The following is a 26,396-nucleotide window of genomic DNA, read 5'->3' on the forward strand; positions in this document are numbered from 1 at the left end:
TTACATAATTTATATACAGATGTATTTATATGTATTTATTTATATATATTCATTTTCTTATATGCTATACTCGTGAAATTATATCTATACAAATTTATTAAACAATCAAAAAATTTATATATATAAAATATCGACGATGTTCGTAATTTTTATAGGAACAATATATTAATTTACTTTTCTAATCTCTCACTGTGTTTATATATGTGAAAGAAAAATTTTTCACAATTTTCTTGTATCTACTAAAAAATACATCTTTTCACCTATAGTAATACAGTTTTAACTTCTGATATAAAAAAAATAATCTTATGTTAATTCGTTAGAAACAATTTTTTATATCGACGAAGAAAATCATGTGTTACATTCCAACATTCTCAAATACTTTAGACGGCATTGCATGAATTTTCTCCATGCGATCTTGCAAGCGTGGACTTCTATTGGGTAAAATGCTTTTGAGACTCGATGTACGGCTGTCCTCGGTGAAGTGAAGATTTATCTTCCCCTGATCTTCGGTATAATTTTCACCACGGAATTTCACACTTTGTTTGTTTACGTTGGAGGGTAAGGTTTCCAGAACTTCGGACGTCTTACGGACGAAAATTCGCGCCTTACACACCACTAATACTACGACTATTATCATCAGGAATAAAATCATAGCCGTTAAGGCACCCACGATCCATCCTAGTTTTTCATCTGTAATGATACAATGAATAATTTTATTTTTCGTACTATAAAAGAAATATAAAAATAGAAGAAGAGAATGGGTATAAAAGAATCTAATATGTTTTTTATATAATTAAGATGTTAATAAACCTGCTACGGTGTTGAGCAGAACGAGTGTCGCGCTTCCTATCTCGATGTCAGTGTTTTCATTCGTTAGAGTAAATGTGCAAGTCCACTTTCCTAGATCGGAATGATCCGGTTTGAAGACTAGCTTGCATATACCCGTGGTGTAATCCATTTGCATGTTATGCCTGCATATAAAAGTACGAAGAGATGTATTAAATGAATACGTGACAAAATAATTATATATATAATGGGAGATTTATTACCTCGGCTTCTTCGCAAGCTTGCTATAGTTTTGATGTATGTGAACATTTGGAACGTGGATCCAGTGGCAGTTGGCTTCCGATGACACAGCTCCGATCCTACATGCAAGAGTAACCATCTGATGAGGCGTAGACCAAACCGCGATAGTGACGGGTTCTAAAAGTGATCGATATCTCATGAATTAAATTTATTTTTAATCCTTATAGCCTCAAGAATTTATTGATAAAATATTATTTCTATGAATTTTGACTGCTAATAATGATTTAACGAAAGAAGTCATGTAAATATAAGACATTTATGTGACTGCAATTTCTTTACATTATTTGTATATATTCAAACTACAAACTGGATTTTACTATGGATCTTTCTTGAGGCCATCGGAAAAAAAATGTTTTTTTTTTTAACTTTTTATCCCACTCACCAAAAACCGCTATCTTCGGTAGATTTTATTCGACGATTATTTTGACCACCAATCACCGTTTGTGCATCGATGACTTTCATGGTTTGATGTGCTTAAACGGCGTTATATAGAGCGTGTGCTGATCTCGTGTGCATTAATGAGATTGATTAATCCCAGAAAATATTATAAGCGCTAAATTTATCAGAAGTATTCAGACGTTAAAAAAAAATAAATGTTCGTATATTATGAAATAAGAAACATAAACTATGAAATATATAAGATAATATTTCAATTAATGATTTTTATAATTAAAATCAAAATTATTATGAAGATAATAATTTACGCATTAAAATGTCATCTAATAAATTAAAATGTCACATTAATGATTGTTTTATAAAGTGTAATAATTATATAAAGTTTTTTATAAAACTTTATAGTTTCCTTAAAAATTAGCATTTGTAATATTTTTCCAGGGATTCGTTGATTAATTATTATAATTTACGTTGATTAATTATTACAAATTACAAAGATTTAGATAAGGAGAACTTTTCAGTACTAATGCAGTTAGTAATCGAGATGATGGAAGTGAGAAGACCATCGTGGCGTTTTCGCACTACCATTTATTTCTTTATTTATTTTTTTAGACAAAACAAAAAAGTTTACAGCAACTCAAAGACTCAAAAACTCGCTTGAGAATGCGCGAATATTTAACGGAACTTAACGATACTTAATGGCACATGAAGATTCATATACTTTGCAAGTAAATCGTCGTTCTAGTTTGGTCTATGTACGTCATCTTTTTCTTCAGAAAAGATAGTACTGATATATTTTAATCTTTTTACTATTACATCAAAATTAATTCTAATTAAATTCTTTAAAATTTAGACTCTCTAAATTAAATTTATTCAAAATTCTTTATAATATTTAGATATTAAAAAAGAAATTTAAATAGTTAAAAATTCAAAATAAAATTATTCTTAAAATATACGAATGATGAACGATAACGTTTTTGCATTATTGACCAATGAGAACGAGCGTTACTCGTTGTAGACATGAATTTTCTGGACGCTGAAAATCTTAATATTAAAAATTGTCTACTTAGCATTAAAGTAGTCATAATAATAATGATTGAGTATATATAACAGACATATGTCAGAATTGGCTATGAATTAAGCAATAAACACATGAACATAAACGCGATGTTAACTTAAGACAGATGATTTTTTTATAATAAATAATATGATATGTAACGAGAGACGCAGTTTGCAATATTAATTGTGCCTGTGAGCAACTTTGTTAGATAACATCATCATTTAACATTCATTTGGACAATTCCTTGGTAATATGTGGCATGTTTCTCTCGCTTTTACCTAAAATACATACATTATGAAAGATTCATAGCACTTGTCACTTTACTAAACTATCTACAATAATTGGAAAATAGAATAAAGTAAACACACACAATAAACAATTATTATTCTATTATCTAAATATGAAATTATTTATGCGCAGTTTCGCTGAGAATATAAATAAGAATGATAAATGAAAAATGGAATTCAATGTTGGCGATCGAGAACAAGTATGTAAAATAAAAAATTTGATAATCTTTTAACTTTAAACTTATATTTTTAATAGCTAAAAGATTATTCTTATATTTCTTATTTTCGTTTCTTCATTATATTAATATTAAATGTTTCTTCATTATATTAATATGAAACAATGCAATAATATACTTTGTTTGGAATTTTCATTACAATAAATCATTCATTTTTTTAATATCGCTATTACTTAATTATAGATCGAAGAAATTATGCTGTGATACGAAAAGAAACTCTAATCTTCTTCGAAACTGTGGATCAATATTTGCATAATTTTTCAGATAAAATGTACTTAGCACGTAGTAATATACATAATGAGGAATGAGAAAGTTAATGCGGCGATATGCATTGCATAATAATGATGTGGATGGACGGATTACTAAGGAGAAAATCACAATAAATTGCGACTCGTGTGAAGCCTCCTTAATTAGTGGAGATACAAGAAAAGCTGACAAGATTGTTAATTCGTGGTTTACCACGCGGCGCACGACAAACCGATAAATCTCGTTTATCGGAGAACTGCGAGTGAGAAACGGATGCGCCAAGACTGAATGATAAGCTAGGACGATTTAATGCTAGTAAATGCAAATGCACGACAATGTAATTAAGTTAAAAATAGATATTACGTATTGTGGTAAAGCATGGGACTGATGACATAAATGTATGTTCGAATATTGCAATCCTTACGTGTGTGACATATAAATGTACTTGCACTCTCTTTAAAAAAAAAAGTAACAGAAAAATGCATGTACTCTTTCGTGTTCTGTTCAATGGAGATCTACTCAAGAAATACATAATTAGATAATTGAAATGTAATAATTTACACAAAATTTTTTATGTAACAAAATATTATTAAATTCAAATATTTTATGTACATTGAAACTGACCGTTCAAAATTTTTGTGCTTGGTATAAGCAGTTTATCTTCGTGTTATATCTTATTAAATGAGATATATAATACTGCTTGATACTGACAATTGGACAGAACACGAGAGTTGTTATTCTAAGCGTCTTAAAAAATTTGGCTATTCTCACAAGTAGCGTCGCGCATTAAATTAAATGACACAATTTAATCAGTGAAATATGACGATCGTAGTGTAAGATCATTCTTGTATGGATATCATAAAATTTCTCTTTCTCTCTCGCGGTCGCGATTATCTCCCTAACACACATGGGCTGCTCATGGGCAGCCCAACAGCTTCACTCACAGGCACTCACTTCCACCGCTAATCTAGTGGCATGAAGCTTCATCGGCATGCAAATCCATTACCTCCCATCCACGAAAGTCTTCGGGGCGTTCGCGAGGATCCGCGTTCGAGCGGCGCATACTTTCACTTTCATTGCAAATCCTGGCCGATTGCTCTCCGCCGATATCGAGCGCGAATCCTCATCACTCGGAATACACATACAGATGTGGGATGATGAGTTATGCACAGTTTGTCTTTCGATTGGACAGCTGGATAGCCTTGTGTTATAATGAGAGCTGAGCTTATCAATGTGAATCAATTCCGCATACATTGATATCGATCCTTCTTATTGGCGACAGACATTAAATGCGCTGCTTAATAAGAGGAATAAATGAAAAATTTGCAAAAGCAATCTTAGTCAGTAAAATTAAAATCTTTTTCTTTTATGGAATTTCGTTCTTGCAAAATTTTATGCCATCTATTAGTCATATCGAATATAAAAATTATGATACGTATTTCTGCGAATAAATAGCGAGATCGATTTCTTGGGGCCGGCTAAATATATATTGATCGCATTCGTTAATAACTTACTAATTTCGCTCAATAATGATTTGGCATCAAGAATTTCCGATTATTAATCCACTACGGCATGTAAAAACCGTTCAATCGATGCTCGTGTGCCGTGAAGCTTCGTCTACCGCAGATTGCAAAGACGTGCGTCAGGATCCATGGCCTACACTTATGTACACGCACACGCAGCGACGCGTGCAAAGCTCACGTGCAGCTCGTCTTGGTGCACTCGCGATCGCGGATGGTTGCGACAGTCGTCGCAACAATGCACAGGCCACGGATCCTAAAATATATATAATATATGTGTGTCCTACGATTTATTATACAGTAATATTTATCGTATATTGTTTTAATCGATCGAATGCTGAAGCGACTCTAGCCAGGCTTTGGGCGAAAGTTTTTCGGCGTATTTCATGAAACTCGACACAGAAAATGATGATTATGAACTTGATTATGAAAAGTTATAGATTTGATTAAAGATGATAATAAATGTGGCAATTTAAATATTAAAAATATTCAAAAAAAGTCTCTGATATGTGATTTAAATCTATATATCAATATATTGTTGAACTGCTATATATCGTGATTGTTCTCATTATTTGTTGCTTGTCAATATGAATCTCATGAAACAGATGCCTAACTGATGCGAACAAAGTCCTCCCACGTGAATCATCGCACACGAGAGATCCTTGTACACGTAACGACTCGTATACACAAGGTCCTTAAGTATTCCTATTGCACGCGAGATCCTTCTCACGCGAAACGAAAATTTATTATAGTCCATGCATATACTTTACGCTCTGTACGTTCAATAATAGCCTTCTCTAATAAAATAATTAATGAATTTTACTCACGTACGTCATTAATTATCTGTTTTAGTCATCTTTAAACGTGCTGCTGAGATAAAAAATTCTAATTAAATTAAAATCTAATTTTTTCGATGATTGATGATGCTTCAAGAGTATTATAATCTTCGCACATTAACGCGACGCACGAAAACGTTTTATTACAATAATTGAATGCTGTAAATTAAAAAGGATTTAAATATTACAGAAATATAAAAAAAATTGAGCAACGTAGGCTTCAAAAGAAAAACGTCAACAAGTGATATTTTTAAGGCATTACTAGATAAAATTGAATAAAAAAGTAGACGCGAGTATTGAATAAATTTTCTGCTTTCCAGATTTTCGACAGATCCTTTTTAATTTACGGTACTCAATAATTAACGAGTACGCGATTTACCGAGCCCAAGCCGAGCGCGACGATCGATTAATGGTGCATCCACCCTTCACCTGTGGCGGTGGAGAAGCGGCCGCCTTTAGGACTCGATGATACCTGGTTCGAGGAGGCTCAGCTTCGCGGGCGGCGCGTCCGTGTAATTTTGCCGGCCGTGTATTCTGGCACCGCAGGTCCAGAGTCCCTCCTGTTCGGCGAGCGCGTGACTCAGACGAACGCTGCAGTCTCGCGCCTCGTTGCCAGCCGCCGGAAATTGCTTCACCACTACGGTGGTGTTGGAGTTGACGGGGGTGAGCGACCAACGGCACTGATCCACCGCCGAGGATGTCACACAACGTAGCAGGACACTGCTACCGGAGGAGATCTGAATGTCCTGCGACAGCTCTGAGAACTTCACTTCGTCTGGGAAGAGTTATCAGAGAGATTTAGAATTAATTAAGACATTATTAGTGTCAATTAAGATGTCAAATTGAGGAGAGAATTCTTGTCTCTGAGTATTTTACTCATTTTACCTTGCTCGAAGACCGTGAGTTTGGCGGATGGCGACGTTAGGACGGTGTTGAGCGATGAGATGGACACCTGGCAGCCCCAATTTCCTTGTTTCTCCGCCTGCACCTGCGGAAGATGAAGCGAACAGTCGCGACCGAGATCGCCGTTGCTGGGAAATTCGTTGATAACAACGTTTTCGGAATCAATGCTGTTCAATGGTCTCCAGGTCCACGAGCATTTCTCGACTCGGCTGCTGGTGATGCACTTCAGTACGGCTTCTGTACCTATCGGCACCGCCGTGTCCGTCGGCAAATCGACGAAGCTCACCTTAGCTGGAATTGATCATCATGATAAGAAAATTGTACAAGAGAAGGAGTAAGGACGTTTGTATTCAAGTTGATAACGTGATAGATTTTTTTCTATTGCGAGTGCGTAAAGAACGTAACTTCCTCGACTTTCGAAAAATTTGTAAAATGATGAAAGAGCGCTGTTGAAAAAGGAAGATATTTTTGATAATTAAAACCAAGTGTGATTGAGATTATTTTTAATTTAACGCTTGATAGCTCTTTTCATTTCTGATTAGCATCAACGCGCTTTTCCAGGATATCAGAAGATTAAATCGGATTCAATATAATTAACAATTACATTACGTTTCTCGCTGGGTATAAAGTGCTACATAAATTAAGCGCGAAATGCGAGAGAAAGGTGAAATGTATATGAAGGGAAAGTATATAAAATCGAATTACGAGATTATTTCGAATTCCGACATCCATAATTGAACTGTACTCCCCTGCTTTTTTTCGATTGCGACTGCATTTGAATTTCATACATAGTTTCTGCATTTTAATGTGCAATTAGATAGAGAAAGACAAAAGTTTAAATCACAGATATTACTATGCACTACTACTTCGAATTTTTTACATCGGCATCTGATAGAGTTACACGTCATTGATTATTTTCCCTATGCAAGAAATCAATTTTTACATCATCTCACGTTAAGATGTCAATCAATCCGTAATTGCGAGAACATTAACGTAATTACAACGAGTATCGCCCGTAGCCATCATTCGCGATTGGATCGGACGTTTGATAACGACGCGTGATTGCAGGGTTTCGGGTGTATTTATTTCTTAATTAAAATGATCGTCACCGTACCAGTGGGCAGGAGGCTGACAGTGGCCGCGGGCGCCGTATGCAGGATCCCGTCTGGCGTTAAACGGACCCCACAAGTCCACAGTCCTTCCTCCTCGTACAGTATATTCTTGAATCGCACGGAACAGTCGTGATCGGCGTCCTTGTTTGGATTGAACTTCTTGACCAGCAGCGGTTCCTTGCTCGAGTTCGACGCCCTCCACGACCACTCGCACTGTACCACCGGCTTGTTCGCCAGGCATCGTAGAAAGACCGACTCGCCGGCCGCAACCTGTACGCCGCGCGACAACTGCACGAACTCGACTATAAAAGGGAAACGAAAGCTCTCTTGACGGCTTTTTCTTCTTTTCAATCAAGAAACGGGTCGCGTAGAACAGGATCAATCGGTGTGTGTGTGTGTGACGCGAAGTAGATGACGTTGAAATATTTTTCGATGACGAAACTTAATTATTACAGAATCGTTACAAAACTGATTAAATAAATATGATGCAATTAAAATTATTGCCGATTATTATTATTGAAAAACAGTCTTCGTCACAGTTTTATTACAAATTTTATTTAAGATATTATAAAGATATGGAAAATTTGGATATATCGAGTTTTCATGGTTGATTTTTGATTGAATTTTCCATCATTTGTCTTTTATTAAAATAAATATAAAAATAAAATAAAATGTCTTTTACTTATGTTATCAGAATAAAGCTTAAAACTCTACCTCCAAAAGTTACGTAAAGTGGATAATATATTATTATTATAAAATAATAATATATTATTGTTATACTTTCTTGAATTATTATATTTGCTATATTCTTATAATTAATTGCTATATAATTTTTTGTAAAATGTAAGTAAATTTATGTCAATACGAAAACAGCATAATTAATCAAAATACCTTCCGATATGAGGAAACGAACAGGAGTCGCCTGGGTGAACGAGGAATTCGGATCGATTCGCGCACCACAGGTCCAGTAACCCTCCTGCTCCGGCAGAACGTTTTTGAACTTGATGCTGCATTCCGTGCTGTCATTACCAAAGGCCGGGAATGATTTCACGTCGAGGTTCCAGGGCTGCGATTGATTCAGTTGCCGCCAGGACCACTGGCATTCGCGTACCGGCGACTTGGTCTGGCACATTATCTGCGCCGAGGATCCCGCGGGCACCTCGATGACATTCTCGTTTTGCTTCGCGAACGTGATGAGGATACCTGAAACGTACGAATGCACCAGTTGCACTTCTCGATATCCCTTACGCAATGCGACGTTCTCGCGTGGGATTCGAAAGTCGATCGAGAAGATTTCGCGAAAAGAATTAAGGATATATATATATATATATATATATATATATATATATATATATAAGGATATATATATATATATATATATATATATATATATATGAATACGTTATAGATCATTATTTCTCTTAATTCTTTCAAACGAACTTGTAATTTTCGTCTTCAGATTTTTTCTAATTTAATTAAAATTGATTTTTTTTCTAAAAAAATCTAGAAGAAAATTTATGTTTCATGTTACATGACTCATCCGAGATGATTAACAAAATTCATATGAAGGCGTTTCTCCGACCAGTCTTTCATTTTGAATGATTCACCCGGAATCGTTACCAAAATTAAGTGTAAATTTATTTAAACATAATTGCGAGATATTCGAAAAATATTAAATACTGACAATTTGGCGTTAAAATTCTTAAATAAATATTTAAATATAGTCTGTATGATAAATGTAGTGACGATATTTCTTATCGAAAAGTACTTGATGCGAAAAATATATTGTGACAGTTGGCATAATTGATGAAGACAAATAACGATGTCATATTCTGTCACCAAGAATTCGAGGTCGAAAGCAACTGCGCAAATACATCGCGCTTATTCACTATGCTTACGCGATTAAAATTCTAATTGAAGAACGGGACTACGACTTAAATAGCTTTTCCTCCTAGAATGCCAGAAAATATACAAGATTATTAAAAAATAATAAATGATAGCAAGATAATATTTTTATAAAATTCGCAAATAGTATTGTCTGGAAACATTTAATTTCAAACTTAATTAATCACGATCAATGTATATCAAATAAAAATACATAAGAAAATTTTATACAATATTAAGAAGAATGAAAGAAACCGATTACATACATGTGTTGTTTTTTTAATAAATATTTATTAAAAATATTAAAAGTTTTTTCTCTATTGTGAACTAAAGGTATGACAAGATATGATAATCCGAAAATATATTAAAGAGTGAAATTTGTGAAATCGAATTAAGAAATTTGAGCATTCTACCGTGATTGGCGTTGACGATGCTGAGTTTGGCAGGTTCAGTGCTGGTGAAAGGATCGTTGGTGGAGACTCTCGCCGCACAAGTCCAGTATCCTGTCTGCTCGTGTTTCGTGCTGGAGAATCTCACGGAGCAATCGTTGCTGTTGTTCCCGAATGCCGGAAATTGTCGTACCGGCAACGGATGGGTCGTAGGAGTTGACGTGATCGTTGAGCTCATCCACGAAATCCCCGTAGCTGAAATCATTGAAAGATTCGAGAGAACGACTCTCTAATAAATATTTAGCTCGAATATAAAATTATATCCTATATATATGTGTAATATAAAGAGATAAAATAATAATATCGTCTACAAGAATGGTTATTGCATAAACTAGAGGAGCTAAAACATTTTTAGAAAGAATTTTAGATTGATTTAGTTTGATTAACAAAATTTTTAATTCTGACTTTTCTTAAGAAACTTCTTTAAATTAAGAAGATACATTTTTTGCAATTTGCTATAAAATGTAATCAATCATCTTGAAGTTAGATCATTTATACGAGTTTATTATCTTTGTGATTTTTCGTGTATATCCGTAAGTCAGATATGAATATTCTTCAGGAAACTAATTGCGGAAGGAACAAATTCACGCTTACTCGTAGAAACTGATGGGCTTTCACTGATATCCGGAAGTGGCAGGTGTATGGGCGGTAATGGCTGCCAGGACCATTGGCACTCGGCTACAGGATTAGCGGTTCGGCATGCCAACAACACGGATGAGCCCAGTTCCGTTTCCGTATGTTCCGGAATATCGACGAACACCACAGTAATCGGTGGTGGCTTGGTTCCCGGCATTATATCATCCATAGAATGACCTTTCACTTCGGCAACAGTGGTTGCTTCTGAGACATTTCCGATATCTCCAATGGTGCTCGTATCAGCAAGCTCGTTGGCGGGAAGACCTGAGTATCAAACAAAAAATTACGAATTAAGTTCGATTACTTCTCGCTTCTAATATTTTTGAAAATGAATAATATGAATAATATGAATAAAACGAATAAATAAATAATAAAATAAAAATGAATGATATAAATAAATGAATAATAAAAAATGGATAGCTAGTTTCTATTTATAAAAACAATATAGTTATATGAGAGAAAGAGTGCGAATTAAAAAGAGGCTTATCTCAACATTCCAAAAATGTTCTTCCTTAAAACTCTGACGTAATATTCATCATATAGAGATTTCAAGTTATGTAAAATGAAATCATTAACGCACTAGATGCGTCAATAGAAAAATATTCTGGACCAAGCGTTGCGTGAAAAATTGAAAGCGCGGTCGGAAAACCGACGTCGCGAAGACACGAAGACACCTAGCACGAAGAAGAACGGATATGTGGGACACGTCGGGCAGGAAGCTACGAAAGTCACGTAGACAATCGCCTTGTGCGTCGCGCGTCTGTCACCACATGCAGATAGAATCAGGGTCGGATCGATAGATTGGTTCGCGGCAGGAATCGTTTGTGTCTCCGAAAATAGCTTTATTTCCATATGCGGGACTGATAAAATTTTATATTGTGCAAGAAATCGCTAAAACAGGCATGTATCGCACAAGTTACAACTGTTTACAGATATATATTTACATTAATATCATGTAAGTTAAACGGTTTGGCAGGTGAAGGAATTAATGTGTAACATTGAAATGAGTATAATAGATCGGAAACTTAAAATCAATGTAATAAATAGGTTCAACCTTGTAAATTAATGATAAGATAATTTTGACAATTTTTAGTAATATATAAACCTTGCCATCATGTAAATCTAAAGTAAAGCAAATAAACCTTTAATTTCATAATTTTTTAATAATGCAACAATTAATAATCTTTATTTAAGTTGTATTTCTTTTAATTAGATTTTTATAATTTAAAAAATCTAAGAAAAAATAATCTTTAAGGAATAAAGAGACATTTATTCTTTCGATTTCTAAATTGTCGTCAAAAATTTAAATTCTTGAAATGAACCAACTTCTAATAATCGCATTAGATTCGTTCATCGATGATCGTCGAAGGAAGAGCGCCCCTGCGATCCATCATCGCACGCTTTCTACATGACGGGTATGTAGTACGTGCACAATTATATGCCCGAAGTTGGTCCTTGGTATTGTCGCGTAACGTTTGCCAGCTAGCGTTAAAGCCGACGCCGTCCTCAAGACGGGCAGAGTTGGTCGCTGACACTGGAAGGTCGTTTCCATTTTACATTGACATACTGATCGGCAATTTTATAGCTCTACGTGCCGATCGATCGATTAGACTCGATCGGATTCCTCTGTCGCAATCGGGAGCTGCACCAATTTCGTAATAACTATAATTCCTTGTGAGACATCTTCTTGAAAAGAATGCAGTTTGATGAAAATTTGCAGGCAAATCGGAAATATTAGCGCATTATATTATGAAAATATCGTAAAAGAATTATTACGATAATCTCGAATGATGAGAGACGATTTACTTATCATACGACAGAGAGAGTAGAGATGAAGTAACTTTTTACAGATCTGATTTCATTTCTATTCCACACTTGATTTTCTTGTATTTTTAGAATATTTCATATGGTTATGCTTGCTAAACAAAAATATTTTTCATGGTCAAAAATATTTTTTATATTCTTTATCAGGGATATACTTCGTAAATTCGTTATTAATTTCACTCTTCTTCGCATCTAACTTTCCCGTTTGCTTGTAGAACATGGTTAACTGCGGGGAGTCAACCAAGAATTTTTAGGCTGAGGAAGTGTACGACCCACTGAATTATTCCGTCAGCTTTCTTACACTTTCTTTGACAAAATACGTGTATCTCAGCAGAAAAAATAGGCGTACAATATGTTCATAACGTATCGAACAACAGGTTAGTCACAATTAGTACGACTTTTTTTTATTTCATATTCGAAGGTTTTAGCCAATTGGGCAAGGACAGGACAGATTCGGGATTTTTCGGAAAAAGGAAGAAAGAGCTAAGTAAGGAGACAAAATCTCGAAACCTTCAAAAAAAAAGATGAATTAGGAAGTATAATTGCCTAGTATAAAACCAGTAGTAAAAAGAAAAGAGAATTAAAACGTTATAATGAATCTCGCTTTGTAATTAAAAATATAAAAGATGATCGTTAACTCGCGATTAAAAGGTGATTACGATCTGTTTTTTAAGACCAACTCGATTTCATCTTTGTCTTTAATTGATTCGCTTTGTCATTTATTGCGATGTACATACATTTAGTCATAGTATAAATGTGTATAATTTTAATGAAAAGTATGAATGATTATATAATAAATGTGTACACATATTATAAAATTAAAACTACTAATTACCATTAATAATTACAAACATATGATAAACTTGTATGATAAAAATAGTAGACTTAATATTATTTAAAAGCACAAAAGTAAACCATAAAAATGAATTATTTATTTCGAAAGTGTTACGCGCTTAAATAAAATTATACAAATTCAATTATATCGAAGATAATAGTATATTTTTGGAAGAAAATTTTCAAACTTTAACTTTCGATTTTTACGATGTTAATTTTCCTGAATGTATTCCTTTCAAAATTACCAAATATTCATGCCACATGATAAAATTATCTTCTGAAATTGTTTAACGCGAAAGTTTAACTGCTGATAATTATAGAAATTATTAATTGTTGCGAAAGATACGAAGTAACATCAAATTAAGTATAATTATCGTATTTTTATTTATAGGATATTATTTAAGATTAAATAAGATCGATTACAAATATATTATGATAATTTACTAATAATATATTAATATTTTTAAATAAAAATGGATTTATTGATAATTGATAATATATTGCTGTTTTTTAGACAGTTAGACATTGACAACCAACTGTGGTACGCAAAATTATTATCAAACCTATTGATTAAACTAAAATTATAAACGTGATAATAATTCGATTAAAACTGAAATTAAAGATATGAAATTTATAAAATAAAATGCTATGCAATAATTCTATGAAATATTAGTTTTTTCCTTAACTTATGTCTCGTTATTGCAAGCGCATTATATCATGTTTTTGTTATAAGATAAATCTTTCCGATAAGATCTTTAGTTGACTTCGCTATAAACGAAATTCTTCAAGAAAAGAAACTTTTATTTATCAAATTTCTTGGAAGACGTAACAATGATGGTCCAGAACCAACAGATTTTTCGTGCGTCAAGAAGTTATTCGAATTCTTCAAATAATTGAATCATAAATCAGCTGTTTTCTGCGAGACGTAAAAAATTCTTTGACGTCATGACTCTGGTTGCGATTTGAACAGTTTTTAATTGGCTATTGTAAAACTCTTATTAAGCTGATTATATATACATGAAGTAATAACGAGTGATATATCTAATATATCTTTTATTTTTTTTGTCATGAAAACACTTTCTACAAAAATATATTAATTATATTTATTTTTGACAAAACAAATAATATCAACAACTTCATCTTTATTAAATTTATCCTGTAACGTAAAAGCATTATTCTTCTTTTATAGTCCCGTCTCATTACTTAAAATAATTATCTAGGTTCCAAGAGAAATTGTTTTTCGATTCAGTTTCTCGTCTCTGTAATCAACCGCGGAAATGCGGTTGCAGCCCTCCGGTTTCCTGTCGACGGATCGACCCGCCGCGAATATTAATCGATCGCACCGTTACTAGTCAGACCTTCGCCATCACATTCGTTTCCGTTCAAGGGATCATTTTTACGAGTTATATCCGCACTTTCTCCATTTGCTATATTCGCACATATTTAAATCATCTTGCTCGTTAGATCTTTTCATGATAGATAGCGATACCAATCCCGCAAAATTTTTTAAAACAAATTTTTCTATTATTTCTTTTCTCCTTTGTTTTTTTTGTAATATTCATAACATTTAGTGTGTCATAATTTCGTCATTAATTTTTATTAAATATCTAGATAATATTTATTTTCTTATTTCGATGCACGCAGAGTTTGAAATAATAAACTTCCCTTACATGTTGCACATATCATTCATATAATGTTTAAATTTAATTTTTATTGATCACACACATAATATTTCTATTATTTACACATAATTTGGCTGACAATATTTTATGACACTAGTTTGTATTTCCTTTGCATATCCTGGACATTTATCCCAGTAGTAATTAGCTGATATTAATGGATAATAATTAACTGATTTTTCTTTTTCTTTCTTTCTGTTCTTCCTCTCTGTCTTTCTTTTCACGCACCGCTGGTTTCGCGTCGAGGCATGTGCACGTCCGTTTTTTATATTTGCACGGCGGTGACGACGTCGACGCCTTGAAACCTGAGAATTCCGTAAACGGTGAGACGCACGTCTGATGCGAGAACCGAGCGGATCGTGTCAAGGATATGCAGGAATGTGCATCCTTCGTTCGCAGGACTCGGCTGCTATTTTATGTTAATCGCGCGAAGTAAATTTTTTTCAAGAATATCGTTATGAAATATCGATCTCCTTCTACAATTCCGCATTTTTTTCACTTTGTTACGTCCATTTCTCACTTTTTTATGATTACCTAACATCTCGAAAAGAAAGTTTTTACTTCATTTTTATGGAGTGAAAAGTCTCTCACTAATATGATTGCAATCAATGGGTAGGATCATATGTATCGAATTATTATGACATCTTAAAATATATTAATTATATATAAAAAATATATATTATATTTAAAAAATTAAGATACTGTTTATTTATTATAAAATTGAAATCATAAAATGATTCAATATTTTGAGCATAATAAAATCACGGTGCAAAAACGGCAGATAATTTATGTGTCACTGTATTTCATATAAATTGCACAATTGTCTCCAACGATTGATAGTAAGACGCGGTTCAGTGAAGTTCGATCTATTGACGCGTGACGTTCGCGCGACTAACAATAAGTACTTACTACACGTGTTCCCGATGAGCATCCAGGTTACGCATTGCTCAAGTCTCCTCATATCTGGCCGCTGGATAGTCGAGGGCAGATTGCGAGCCGCGTAAACCATGATTTACCTCATTATACCCGCCTAACGTCTAATCTTTTCCGCAAAAACATCGCGCATGTACAAATCGCTATTGCATCATGCACTCTGGTAGTTGCTATTCTGCATGACAAGATATCCACTTTGCAATTTCCGCTATTTTTTCACCTTCAAATTCTGCCAGCGGTTCTTTTTGCCCTCTTCATTCATATTTCAAATTAATTCATTTTTTGTACACGTATAAAATTGTATAAAAATTTGACACATTCGAATTTCCTTGTTGCAGGCATAGTTTAATTGCATAAGCGGAGAATAATCCATGTTTAATTATGACAATAAAAATGCAGCTATTATGATGTAAGTGTATTTTTCGATATGGCATCTCTCCGAGATTGCACGCGTCTTAATGACTGTCGTGCAATTTTTATTATGCAAAGGATCTCTGAAAGAGACGGGGAGGAACAGTGGCAGATTGCGATGATCCGAGCGTGGAATGATAATTGTGGCTCATTCTTCTCGGAGTTTCGGCGCTGCTCCAGGTCTCTTGTCGTTTCCTTTTTTTTCAGACCTCCTTACAAAAAAAACGTTGTCTCGCGATGCGGCCCCGAAAGAACTGGTTCTCCCTCCGGGAGGGTGATTAAACCCGGTGCAATGCGTGCATTTAGTGAAACATCGCGCTGGAATGCAAACACGCGTGTTGGTATGGGCTGGGAAGAGGGGTGTGTGCCGCCTGAGGGCAAAGAAGAGAGGAATTCGTAGGAATTCCTCACCGCCCCCCGGTGGCGGGATGCATTTTACAGCATGTATGGCGTGATGCACCGGCCGACCTATGAAGATCGCCCAAGATATCTCCTTGACCGCGTGAAACACATATATACATACATGTCTGCATATAAAATATAAATATATAATCTTTGATTATTATATTTATATTAATATTTATTATATTTATTATTACTAAATTTATATTTATTATTATTATATTTATATTTTATATTTATATTTTATATTTATATATCAAGACAAATTATTATTTAACGTTATTATTATGTCTGTATGCCTAAAATTTTTTATCAAGATATTTTCAGTATGAATTTTTTTCTTATAATTAATCTTATAATTAATTAAACTATATTTCCAATCGGAATTTTGATTCTCCATTATTTGAAAAATTTTATTATGGATAAAGTAAAATAACTGTATTGCGATAAATGAATTTTCAGAGATGTATATTATCTTATATCATTAATTATTCAATTTCTGTATCCATGTGTTCTAACATCTTATAAGCTGGGCATTTATCATCTTACAGCTGGCTTATGCAAATAAACTATCGCCGACGAAGAAATTGCGCGCGAGGGATAGCCGTTGAAAACGGTGCACGCGATGCGCTGCGTTTCGCTCTGATTCCGTCCGCGTGAGAGATCTCGGCATAATTTCGCTTCGTCATCGTTGTCGGGCGAAAATCGTACGTTGCCACTGATTTATTATTCCGGCGACGCGCGGGATGAAAGTGAATCCGTTGGCATCGAGTTAAGACCCATTCAGACGGAATAATTTACAAACACATCGCGTGAGAACAATCAGTCACAGCGAATTTAACTAATTTTGAAGTTTGCTTTTTTTTGTACTTTGCTAGGTTTTTTTCTCTTTATTCAAATACGTTTTTTACATTTTATTTAAAAAAATTTATTCCCGAAGATATCTTATTTAATAAATATTTGTACATATATTTATATTGCAATAAACTACAAAGAATGATATAAGATTATAATATTGCAGTAAATAATAGTACAAATAATGGATTTAAATTATTCCAAGAGATAATACATACATTTTGTATAATCTCTTTTCATCAGAATCAAGATGTAATTTTTTTATTCAGCGCAACGCATTCCTTTTAAATTGCTCTTTAAATTAATGCAGCTGCGCGGCTACTGACATACCGCCGCCGTGCATCGCACGTGCTTCTCCCGAATTGCGTGCTGAACTTGTTAATGAAATACAATCATGGTACACGGCGAACACACGTAGAAGGAAAAAAGAGATCCCGAAACACAGATCGCGCGTGCAAGAGAATCGCCTCGGGCCGGTTTCACTGCCAAGGCATGGACTACCATAGAAGTAGACTTTAACGCTAGGAAAACAATGTCAGATCGAAATACTTTCTCTACTAATGCAAAGTTTTCAATATAGCAACATTTTAGAATATTTAATCTGTGAAAAAGTAAATTGAAGGGATAGAGTATAAAATAAAATTTGCAATATTAATCAATTTTGCTTTCTTCTTTCTTGTTTCGTTTAATTTCGATGATACCTCCCGAATATTGAAATATTGCAAAATGATATTTTGTATGTTCTATTTTGATTTTAAGGTGTAAATTCTAATATTTAAAGATTTCTTTTTTGAATATAATTTTTGAATATAATTTTAAAAATAAAATTATTACATATCACAAAATGATTTGTAAAGATATATAATTTCATTAGAATAATGATTAATAATATAGTATAATAATTAATAATATAGTATAATGATTAATAATATAATACTGTGAGACTATCAACATCTCGAGAATATGTACGAACAATTTTGAATAAATAATATGTGTATGTGTGGGGATATACACAAGGAATAAATTATAAAAAGGAATTGTAATTATTATACAACAACACACATTATAATCGCTTTAAACATATGTAAAAAACAAATGCATAAAAGAATATATGAAACATTACTGATATTATCACACGTTGCTTACAATGTTTATTAATGTCTCGTAACAGTTTAAATAGTAACCGATTAGAAGTGAGCAGTATAAAAGTATTATATTATTCAAGGTGATCCTATGCGGACATTGTGAAATTATATAATTCTACAAGAAGGTTATATTGTTAAGAAACTAGAGAAAAATGTTACATACTACTATACAATCTTTTTCTTTTTATTTAAATTACAGAAATAATCAATATATCGAGTTTTTTGAAAGTTATTTTGGAAATTAGTTTATCTTTTATCACAGATAAAATGTTAAATTAAAGAAATAAATGTTAAGATATTATTAAATATGATATATACAATCATATGTAAATTATTAAAAGTCATTATTAATTCAAATTTTTCAGAAATAAATATCTTTTAATTTTTCAAATATAATTGTAAATAAACTTTCTCTCCTTTAACAGTAATTTCATTTAAAGTTTATGTGTTAAGAATGTATAAAATTAAAATTCGGATGGCCTAATAAACGGATGGAATCCTCATTAATACTAAGTTTACAATTTTTCGAAAATTCAAGCTATAAACGTAAATAATTTTTCGAAATCTTATATACATAAAAGTATTCAAAAAAGCGAGAAATTAACATTTATTTTAAATTCAAATAAATTTATTAATATTAAAGATTATGTGTGACTCCGATTTAATGAATACTTTATTGCACATGTCATCGAGTGGAAAAAAAGTTTTTTTCAAGAACTCCGCACTTGAATGAAGAACGACGCATCCTGAGTTACATAACGCATTAATCTCCATCGCGAGTCCCTGTAATCGCTCAATTACGTAAGTAATTTTCATCGAGACGATCAATTGACGACGTATCAAATTTCTGTCATTACATACGATGCATATCCAAGCGGTTCATGTGACAACGAGTCGCATTGTCGATTTATAGCCGCGTTTATAAGCATCGCGTTTGCGCGCTCGATCACCCTATCTAGCCCTCTATTTTAAGACGTTGCGTTTCGATCAGGTATCATAAACTATATCGAGAACGCCAATTAAGATGCAAATAACCGGTCGTAATTTACGGATGATAACAAGTGTTGTCAAGATTACGTTTGAAATTTTAGAAAAGAGAGAACTATATCATATGTAGAAATTTAACTTATATTCCTTTAATAATAATTAATTAAAGAATTTTTTATCTTATAATTCTCTCAAAAAATATAATAATATTTATAATAAATTGTAAAAAATTGTAATGTTTGTTTTAAATTGTTGAATATTGGTATAAAGTGGAAATTAAGAGAGTTTGTTATTTAGCAGCAATCAATTTTTTTCTTAATAAAAAACGTACTTTTTATAGTTCCCAATATCTTTGCAATTTTAGATATCATTTTATTATTAATAATTATTTTCACGCAATTCTTTAATAAATTCTATCACATTTTTATAAACTTATATCAAATCAAATATAATTTAAAGAATTCTAATGATTAATTAAATCGATTAATAAACAATTGTACTCACCGTGACAGACGGCGCCGAGAGCCAGCAGGACAATCCAGTGGGTGATCATCTTGAAAAACGTACGGGACGTCATCCGCGGCAACGACGACGCATTTATTGTTGCACGTGCGCGACAATGGGACGGAGGCGTTGGCTGTCACAGCGTTCGATGCCAAACGTTGTGGTGCACGTGTTGTACTGCCGTTCACGTGCAATGCTCACGTGCGATTTGCACCCGCGATAGCGCGATGACGCATGTAAGGGCGTCCCCCTCTTCGTGCCTCGTTAAAGATACGTGTGTTCTCCGCACTGACTTCGATTTCTGGTCGTTACCTGACTATCTTAGGTGTTGAATGCCCGCGATTTCGTTGACCTATCGATCGATGTAATATTCTCGTTCTTCAAAGGAAAATTCTTGATCTTGCGGGATGAAATCGCGAAGGGCGTCTTATCAATTGATTTGCTAAATGGATAATGAAGAATATTATTGTATGTTAGTCTTTATAAACACGTTATAACACGATGTTATTAAGAAGGTTAAAATATCCAGATTTAGTACACAGAGAAAAATGTATACTGTATTCGAGTAAATATTATTTATTTTAAGTATATCATAAGTTTGTATATCCGCAAATATATCACAAATTCACCACAGGCATTAAATTTAATTGAATATATTCTAAATTTTAATAAGTGCAGTATTTTAATCAAGAATATTAAATTAAATTGGTTTGCTTACTACATGAGTTGGCGTAAAGTAAGTTTGATTTTTCTTTGATACAACTTTACAATATTCTTGAAGAGAAAATAATTTTTTCTTTTACATGATAATGAGATTTTCTAATACTTGTGATGAGTATAATTTAATAACTATATCAAGAATATATTCTTTATTGAAGAAAACTATTAATTAAAAAAAAAATTAATTGAGTAATCGCTTTTCTTGATAGTAGAATGATATTTTTCTCTGTGTGTTTATAAACATTTAAATGAGAGAAAAGCTAGGATCAAAAAACGAAATCATTTTGTTGATTTTAAAGTTTGTTCTTGCTACGTCTTCGATCGAATTTATTTATATTTTACAATTTTATTTTTTCGACTGATACAGCAATCTATTTTTATTTATCTTTCTTTTATTATATTTAATTTTAGTGGTGATATGTTATTATTTAAATTTATTCAATGTGTCAATATACTTTATATCCGTTTACATTGAAGAGGGTCCGAATTAGACCGAAACGTTTATAATTATATCTTTTATTGAAAATTAGGCTTTTATCATCTGCGCTCTATTTACTGCGTTTCTTTATTTTAATAGCCTTTCTCTCATTTATATGATTTTATCTTGTCGAACTTATAAGGATTTAGATTTACTAAATTATTGACAATTATTAATTTATATTGGTATGTTCCTATACATTTTATATTAGCATTATTTTATATTAACATATTATTTTATATTAACATTATCAAAAAGACTAAAATATCGAATTTTAATTTTTTCCAATTTTAATTTACTACAACAAATATAAAGTTAATTTTATCTTTAAAAAAAGTTTAAATGAGCCATCTCTTATGATTTTTTAAATATTCATTGCTGAACTAATATGCTATACTAATTTTTAAAGTTTTGAAATAACATTATACACTTTTTGAAATAACATTATACACATTTCACCAATGCATAAAATGCTCGTGTTAAGGTGTGTTGGTTTTGCTCAATCTTTATACGATATCTATGCATATGAACTTCTATATGAATGAATTATTCCGCGATAAAGTTTGAAAACTGTTCTATCGAAATAGGTCTCGAGCAAAGGAGGTGATTACGGAAGGATCGATGAAAAGAGGGGTAATGCTGTACAATGAGTGCCCTACTCTTTTGCGAAGCAAGATTAATTATCTTTTTCTTTACTTTATTGCTTCTTGAGATTTTATTTTATCGCGAAAAAACAGTAGAGGAAAATTTTTTAACCTTCCATATAATGCGTTATGATAAGAATATTATTACTTTTTGTTTTGCCATAACACATTATTTTAATATTTTATCTAACAGAATAATATTTATATTTTATATAACAGAAGAATCAATAATATTCATGATATGATTTGATATGATAATCTTTAGTGTGCAAACTTTTTTTAAAGTAAAAAATTGGATTATATTTCAATTTACTGAATTTTATTATGCAGAAAACTCTAAAATTTATAAAACTAGTATAAAAAAAATTGGACTTAATTATTTCTTTGAGATATATAATTTTCTCAATTGGTTTGTTATTATATAATAATTTGACATTGCTTGTAATTTCGTTATCTATGTCAATAGCATTTTATTAATCAAGATTTTTTAATTTATTGCATTTTTTGCTGACAGAAAATGAGCTCAATATCCACGCATTCAATAAGTCTCGCATAGAATTCTTGCGAGGATCGTGAGTAATTCCGTTTCTAACATGGGCAATTTTACTCGCATGTAAAGTAATGTGGTTAATTGTCGGGTTGCGGTTTCTAATCAGCATATAATGGAGTGCAAAGAGAATGTAAGTAAGTAATCGTCTAAATATAATACCAGCTTTCAGGAAATCCAGTACACTTAAGTACATTTCCTTGAACTTTCCATGGCTAAATGTGAAACGCCAATTAACTAGGTTGATTCATCAAATTATAAATATTTCACGAACGAGAGAGGAATGTATTAATTTGCATAAGTACTGTGAAATTATTAAGAACTGATCGATATATTGTTTTTGATATATCAATGATATATCAATTCGATGATTAACGATTCTCAATTTGCATTAACATATCGATTGTAATTTAAATATATATAAATAATAAATTATTAAAGATGTTAAAAAAATCTAAAATAATTTAATTAATAATATTCATAAGTTATTTAAACTTTATATAGATTACATTGACAGAAACATATAAGTAAAATATTTCATGTTATAAATATTAAACAATACATTGTAAAAAATAAACATTATCTACAAATACCTATTGATTATTTCTTTGTCAACGTATATTTTAAAATCAATAATTAAAAGATAAAAAGAATATTCCCATTTAATAAGAGAAAGAAATAAATTAGCATATTTCCGTTATTTTATATATTTTTTGATCCCATCTTTATATAAGAAAATTAAAAAGAAAATTAAAAAAGCATATGTGTATTTAAAAAATATTAGCGTATTTCTTTCTTTATGAAGGCGATGGAGTTCCGACGGGATACACGCACTTTCTGATTCATCCTACTGCATTCACTGACAATCGTTTGTGTCACGCACATACATCTCGATCGCTCACGCATCTCTATTAACGTAATACTGTCACTGGCTGTCACCATTATCGCACGCGCGAATACCGTACATTAAACATCTTCCGTCTGTGCGCTTTTCTCTCATTCCACTTAACGACAATATCTTCTACGTACCGTATGCATGTAATTTTGCGATTCACGCGTGTTAGCAATGACATTTACGACATTATCACTTTTTTGACGCTTAGCGTCATTAATTCATTAATGTAATCAATATATCTCTTAATCCATCGAAACATCATCTATAGAAGATTTTTTACTTCTAGTGAGGATATTGTTTATGCGATAAGGTACATTCAAATATCAAAATAAATAATTAATTAATTATCAAAATAATTAATTATTAAATTAATTATTTAATTAATTATTAGGGCATCCTTTTAAATTCTATTAAGATTTCTTAGAAGACTTTTATAAAGACTTATTTATTCCGAAACATTAGTTATAAAATTATTACAAAAAATATACTTTTTTCCTAAATATCTCTTAAGATATATTCTTTTCATACTCGTTTTATGCTCGTAAACTAACTAATGATCTTGACAATTTATGATTCTACTTTTCTCTGGAAATATTCTTGTTGTCTAACACTGGCTATAAAAATCCTATAAAATTTCTTCGCATTCCTAAGTTTTTTCAACATTATTTCTTTACTTTATCTTCAAAATTATTTGGTTCATTATTTAATGAATCACCAACACATCTTTATTCTATTAAAACCAACAATCCGAGTATAACATTGTATTTCTAATACTTTCATCATTACTCACTGTATTTTTTTTATTCTGGAAGATATCTTTTATCTCTCTCGATCGATTAAATATAATATTCTCTTTATTAAGTAGTGAATATTAATATCGAAAATCGTAGCACTGAATTTTTCGCAATTTAAATAACAAAACGCGAATTTCAGGCAATGCAAATGCTGATTATTCTTTGCTCTCGCTGATCTTCAAGTATTCAAATTATTCATTAATAGGTACAAGTATATCTATACGTAAAGTATGCGCAAGTACATCAGGCACGACTCCAAGATTCTTCGTTAAATCTTAGAGACGGAAAGGAACGCGTTGTTTCCGCCGATCCCGCCAGAAGCAATCCAATTTCTCACTGTCGAATACAAGTATTCACGCAATATCTATCACCGAAAGTGCATTTACATTACAATTACACAGGTAGAGGATCGCGTCTCACCCGATTTCCACCCAAAGTTCGGATATATCTCTACGATTTTTTTTTCTCGGTCGTGTGTCGAGAGGATCGGGTATTCTCGCGGGGTATCCGCCGCGCGCGGAATGTCGCGTGCTCGTGGAATGGTGCGCCGACTGCAACTGTAGGCGGCGGGACGCCACGGTCTCCTCGATGATGGTCATCGCCGGTCACAAGTGGGGGTCCAATGTTACGGGGGTACGTGCATGCCGTGGGAGCCCGAGGGGGGCCCCTACCTGTCTACCTGCCTGCCGACGGGGACCCTACCGAGACTCGTCACCCGTGACTCCACCTCCCACCTGAGCGGCCCCCACGACGGATAACCTGCGCCGAAGGGGATAGCTCCTCGCGAAAGACGAGCCGCGATAAGGTGTATCCGCCCGGTGAGGAATTCCTAAGCGGAATCGCTGTCGGCGCCCGCGTCGCGCTTCTCCGTCTTTTTACTCCGTTAAATGATTTTTATGGGACGCCAGTGGGTCTTCGGGATAGCTTTAATAGATAACCTTAACGCATTATTGAAGATAAAAAGATGCTTCATGCAGCAGGGTTTTTTTCAAAAACGTGTCGGGCAGCCAATAAAGATAAGAAAGCGTATTGTCTAGCGATATAAGCACAGAAATAAATGGATGGGTACACTCTTTATTACATGTTTAAAAATATAAAATAAAATATTCGAGGAGAGAAGAAAGAGAGAGAAAATAAATGGAAATAATAGAATATAAAAAAAGAAGCATGAAGAACTATTAAATTTATATTTTATAGGAAAATATAAATTTATATAAATTTATATTTTCCTATAAAATATAAATTTAATAGTTCTTCATGCTTCTTTTTTATATTTTATTATTTATATAAATATAAATTTATATAAATTTATATTTTCCTAAATTCAAGAATAATATAAGAGAAAAATTTTTATGTATTCCTAAAATAATTGATAGTAATTTTATTTTAATAAAAAAGATGAGTTGCTTCAGAAAATATTTAGTTTGATTTTTTTTATTTTCATTCTTAGAGATTGTTGAAAGATTTTTATATTAAAGCGATACTTATAACTTTTTTTGAAAATATTTATAAACTGATATATTTCAATTTAAAATGTGTTGATAAATTTTTGAGATTAATCAAGCTATTCAGATTCATGAGATGATTTTTCCATAAGCTCCAAGCGAGGAAGCGATATTTAGCTTCTTCTAATAGTCTGAAGCACGCACCCGGAAACGAGAAACGCGTACATAGATCGGATCTTGCCTTCGATCAAAGGCTGTGAAAAAAAATATCGCGCATAACAGGATGCGTCAGACGAGTATGTATCTCTCTCCATCAAAACGGATAGCATATTGCGAAATCATATTGCTTTCTGTGACGGTGATGTTCATCCCCGCGGGGTACGATAGACAATAAGGCGTATTTGCCATCACAGAACATTAATGCAATAACGGAACTTTTATTACGACTTGCCGTGAGTGATGATTAAATAATAACGCGTCTCGAAAGATAATGAGCGATGCGTTTATTTGACCTTTATCGACTAATAACGATCAAAAAATTGTATGTGTGTGCATGGAAGAAATATTTTTAAATGATTCACGCGATGACTGTTCGCATGAATAAAAGCGATGATACCGGAAGTAGAAACATCATAAATTAGAAGAATTTTA

At 32.6% G+C, this 26,396-nt stretch overlaps 1 protein-coding gene across 5 annotated transcripts; it reads right to left on the minus strand.

Moving 5' to 3' along the window:
* Nucleotides 1-222: 222 nt before the first annotated feature.
* On the minus strand, nt 223-24,867 carry LOC105255335. Of its 5 annotated transcripts, none has more exons than XM_011264559.3 (11): nt 24,721-24,867; nt 20,223-20,664; nt 10,607-10,912; nt 9,977-10,207; nt 8,571-8,882; nt 7,682-7,981; nt 6,550-6,858; nt 6,137-6,439; nt 1,050-1,203; nt 811-971; nt 223-690 (listed from the first exon to the last, which is right to left on the minus strand). In XM_011264559.3, exons 2-11 carry the CDS (start codon nt 20,293-20,295, stop codon nt 356-358), a joined length of 2,484 nt encoding a protein of 827 aa, XP_011262861.1. In that variant the 5' UTR covers nt 20,296-20,664; nt 24,721-24,867; the 3' UTR covers nt 223-355. The 5 variants fall into 5 exon arrangements, with proteins under 5 accessions (XP_011262861.1, XP_011262860.1, XP_019884367.1 ...); XM_011264558.3 differs by having other exon boundaries at nt 24,543-24,866; XM_020028808.2 differs by having other exon boundaries at nt 24,524-24,866.
* Between the last annotated feature and the right edge of the window lie 1,529 nt (nt 24,868-26,396).

Source organism: Camponotus floridanus, unplaced genomic scaffold (assembly GCF_003227725.1).
Source record: "Camponotus floridanus strain SB8 unplaced genomic scaffold, Cflo_v7.5 scaffold10, whole genome shotgun sequence".
In the NCBI taxonomy this organism is placed as follows: domain Eukaryota; kingdom Metazoa; phylum Arthropoda; class Insecta; order Hymenoptera; family Formicidae; genus Camponotus; species Camponotus floridanus.

What these genes read in the sequence shown, in the direction of transcription:
- LOC105255335 (XM_011264559.3), bottom strand. Translation starts at nt 20,295, where the DNA reads ATGACGTCCCGTACGTTTTTCAAGATGATCACCCACTGGATTGTCCTG. An exon ending in ACTCACGGTCTTCGAGCAAG is followed by an intron (nt 6,440 to 6,549) that starts GTAAAATGAGTA and finishes AACTCTTCCCAG; the next exon opens with ACGAAGTGAAGTTCTCAGAG. An exon ending in AAGCTTGCGAAGAAGCCGAG is followed by an intron (nt 972 to 1,049) that starts GTAATAAATCTC and finishes TTTTATATGCAG; the next exon opens with GCATAACATGCAAATGGATT.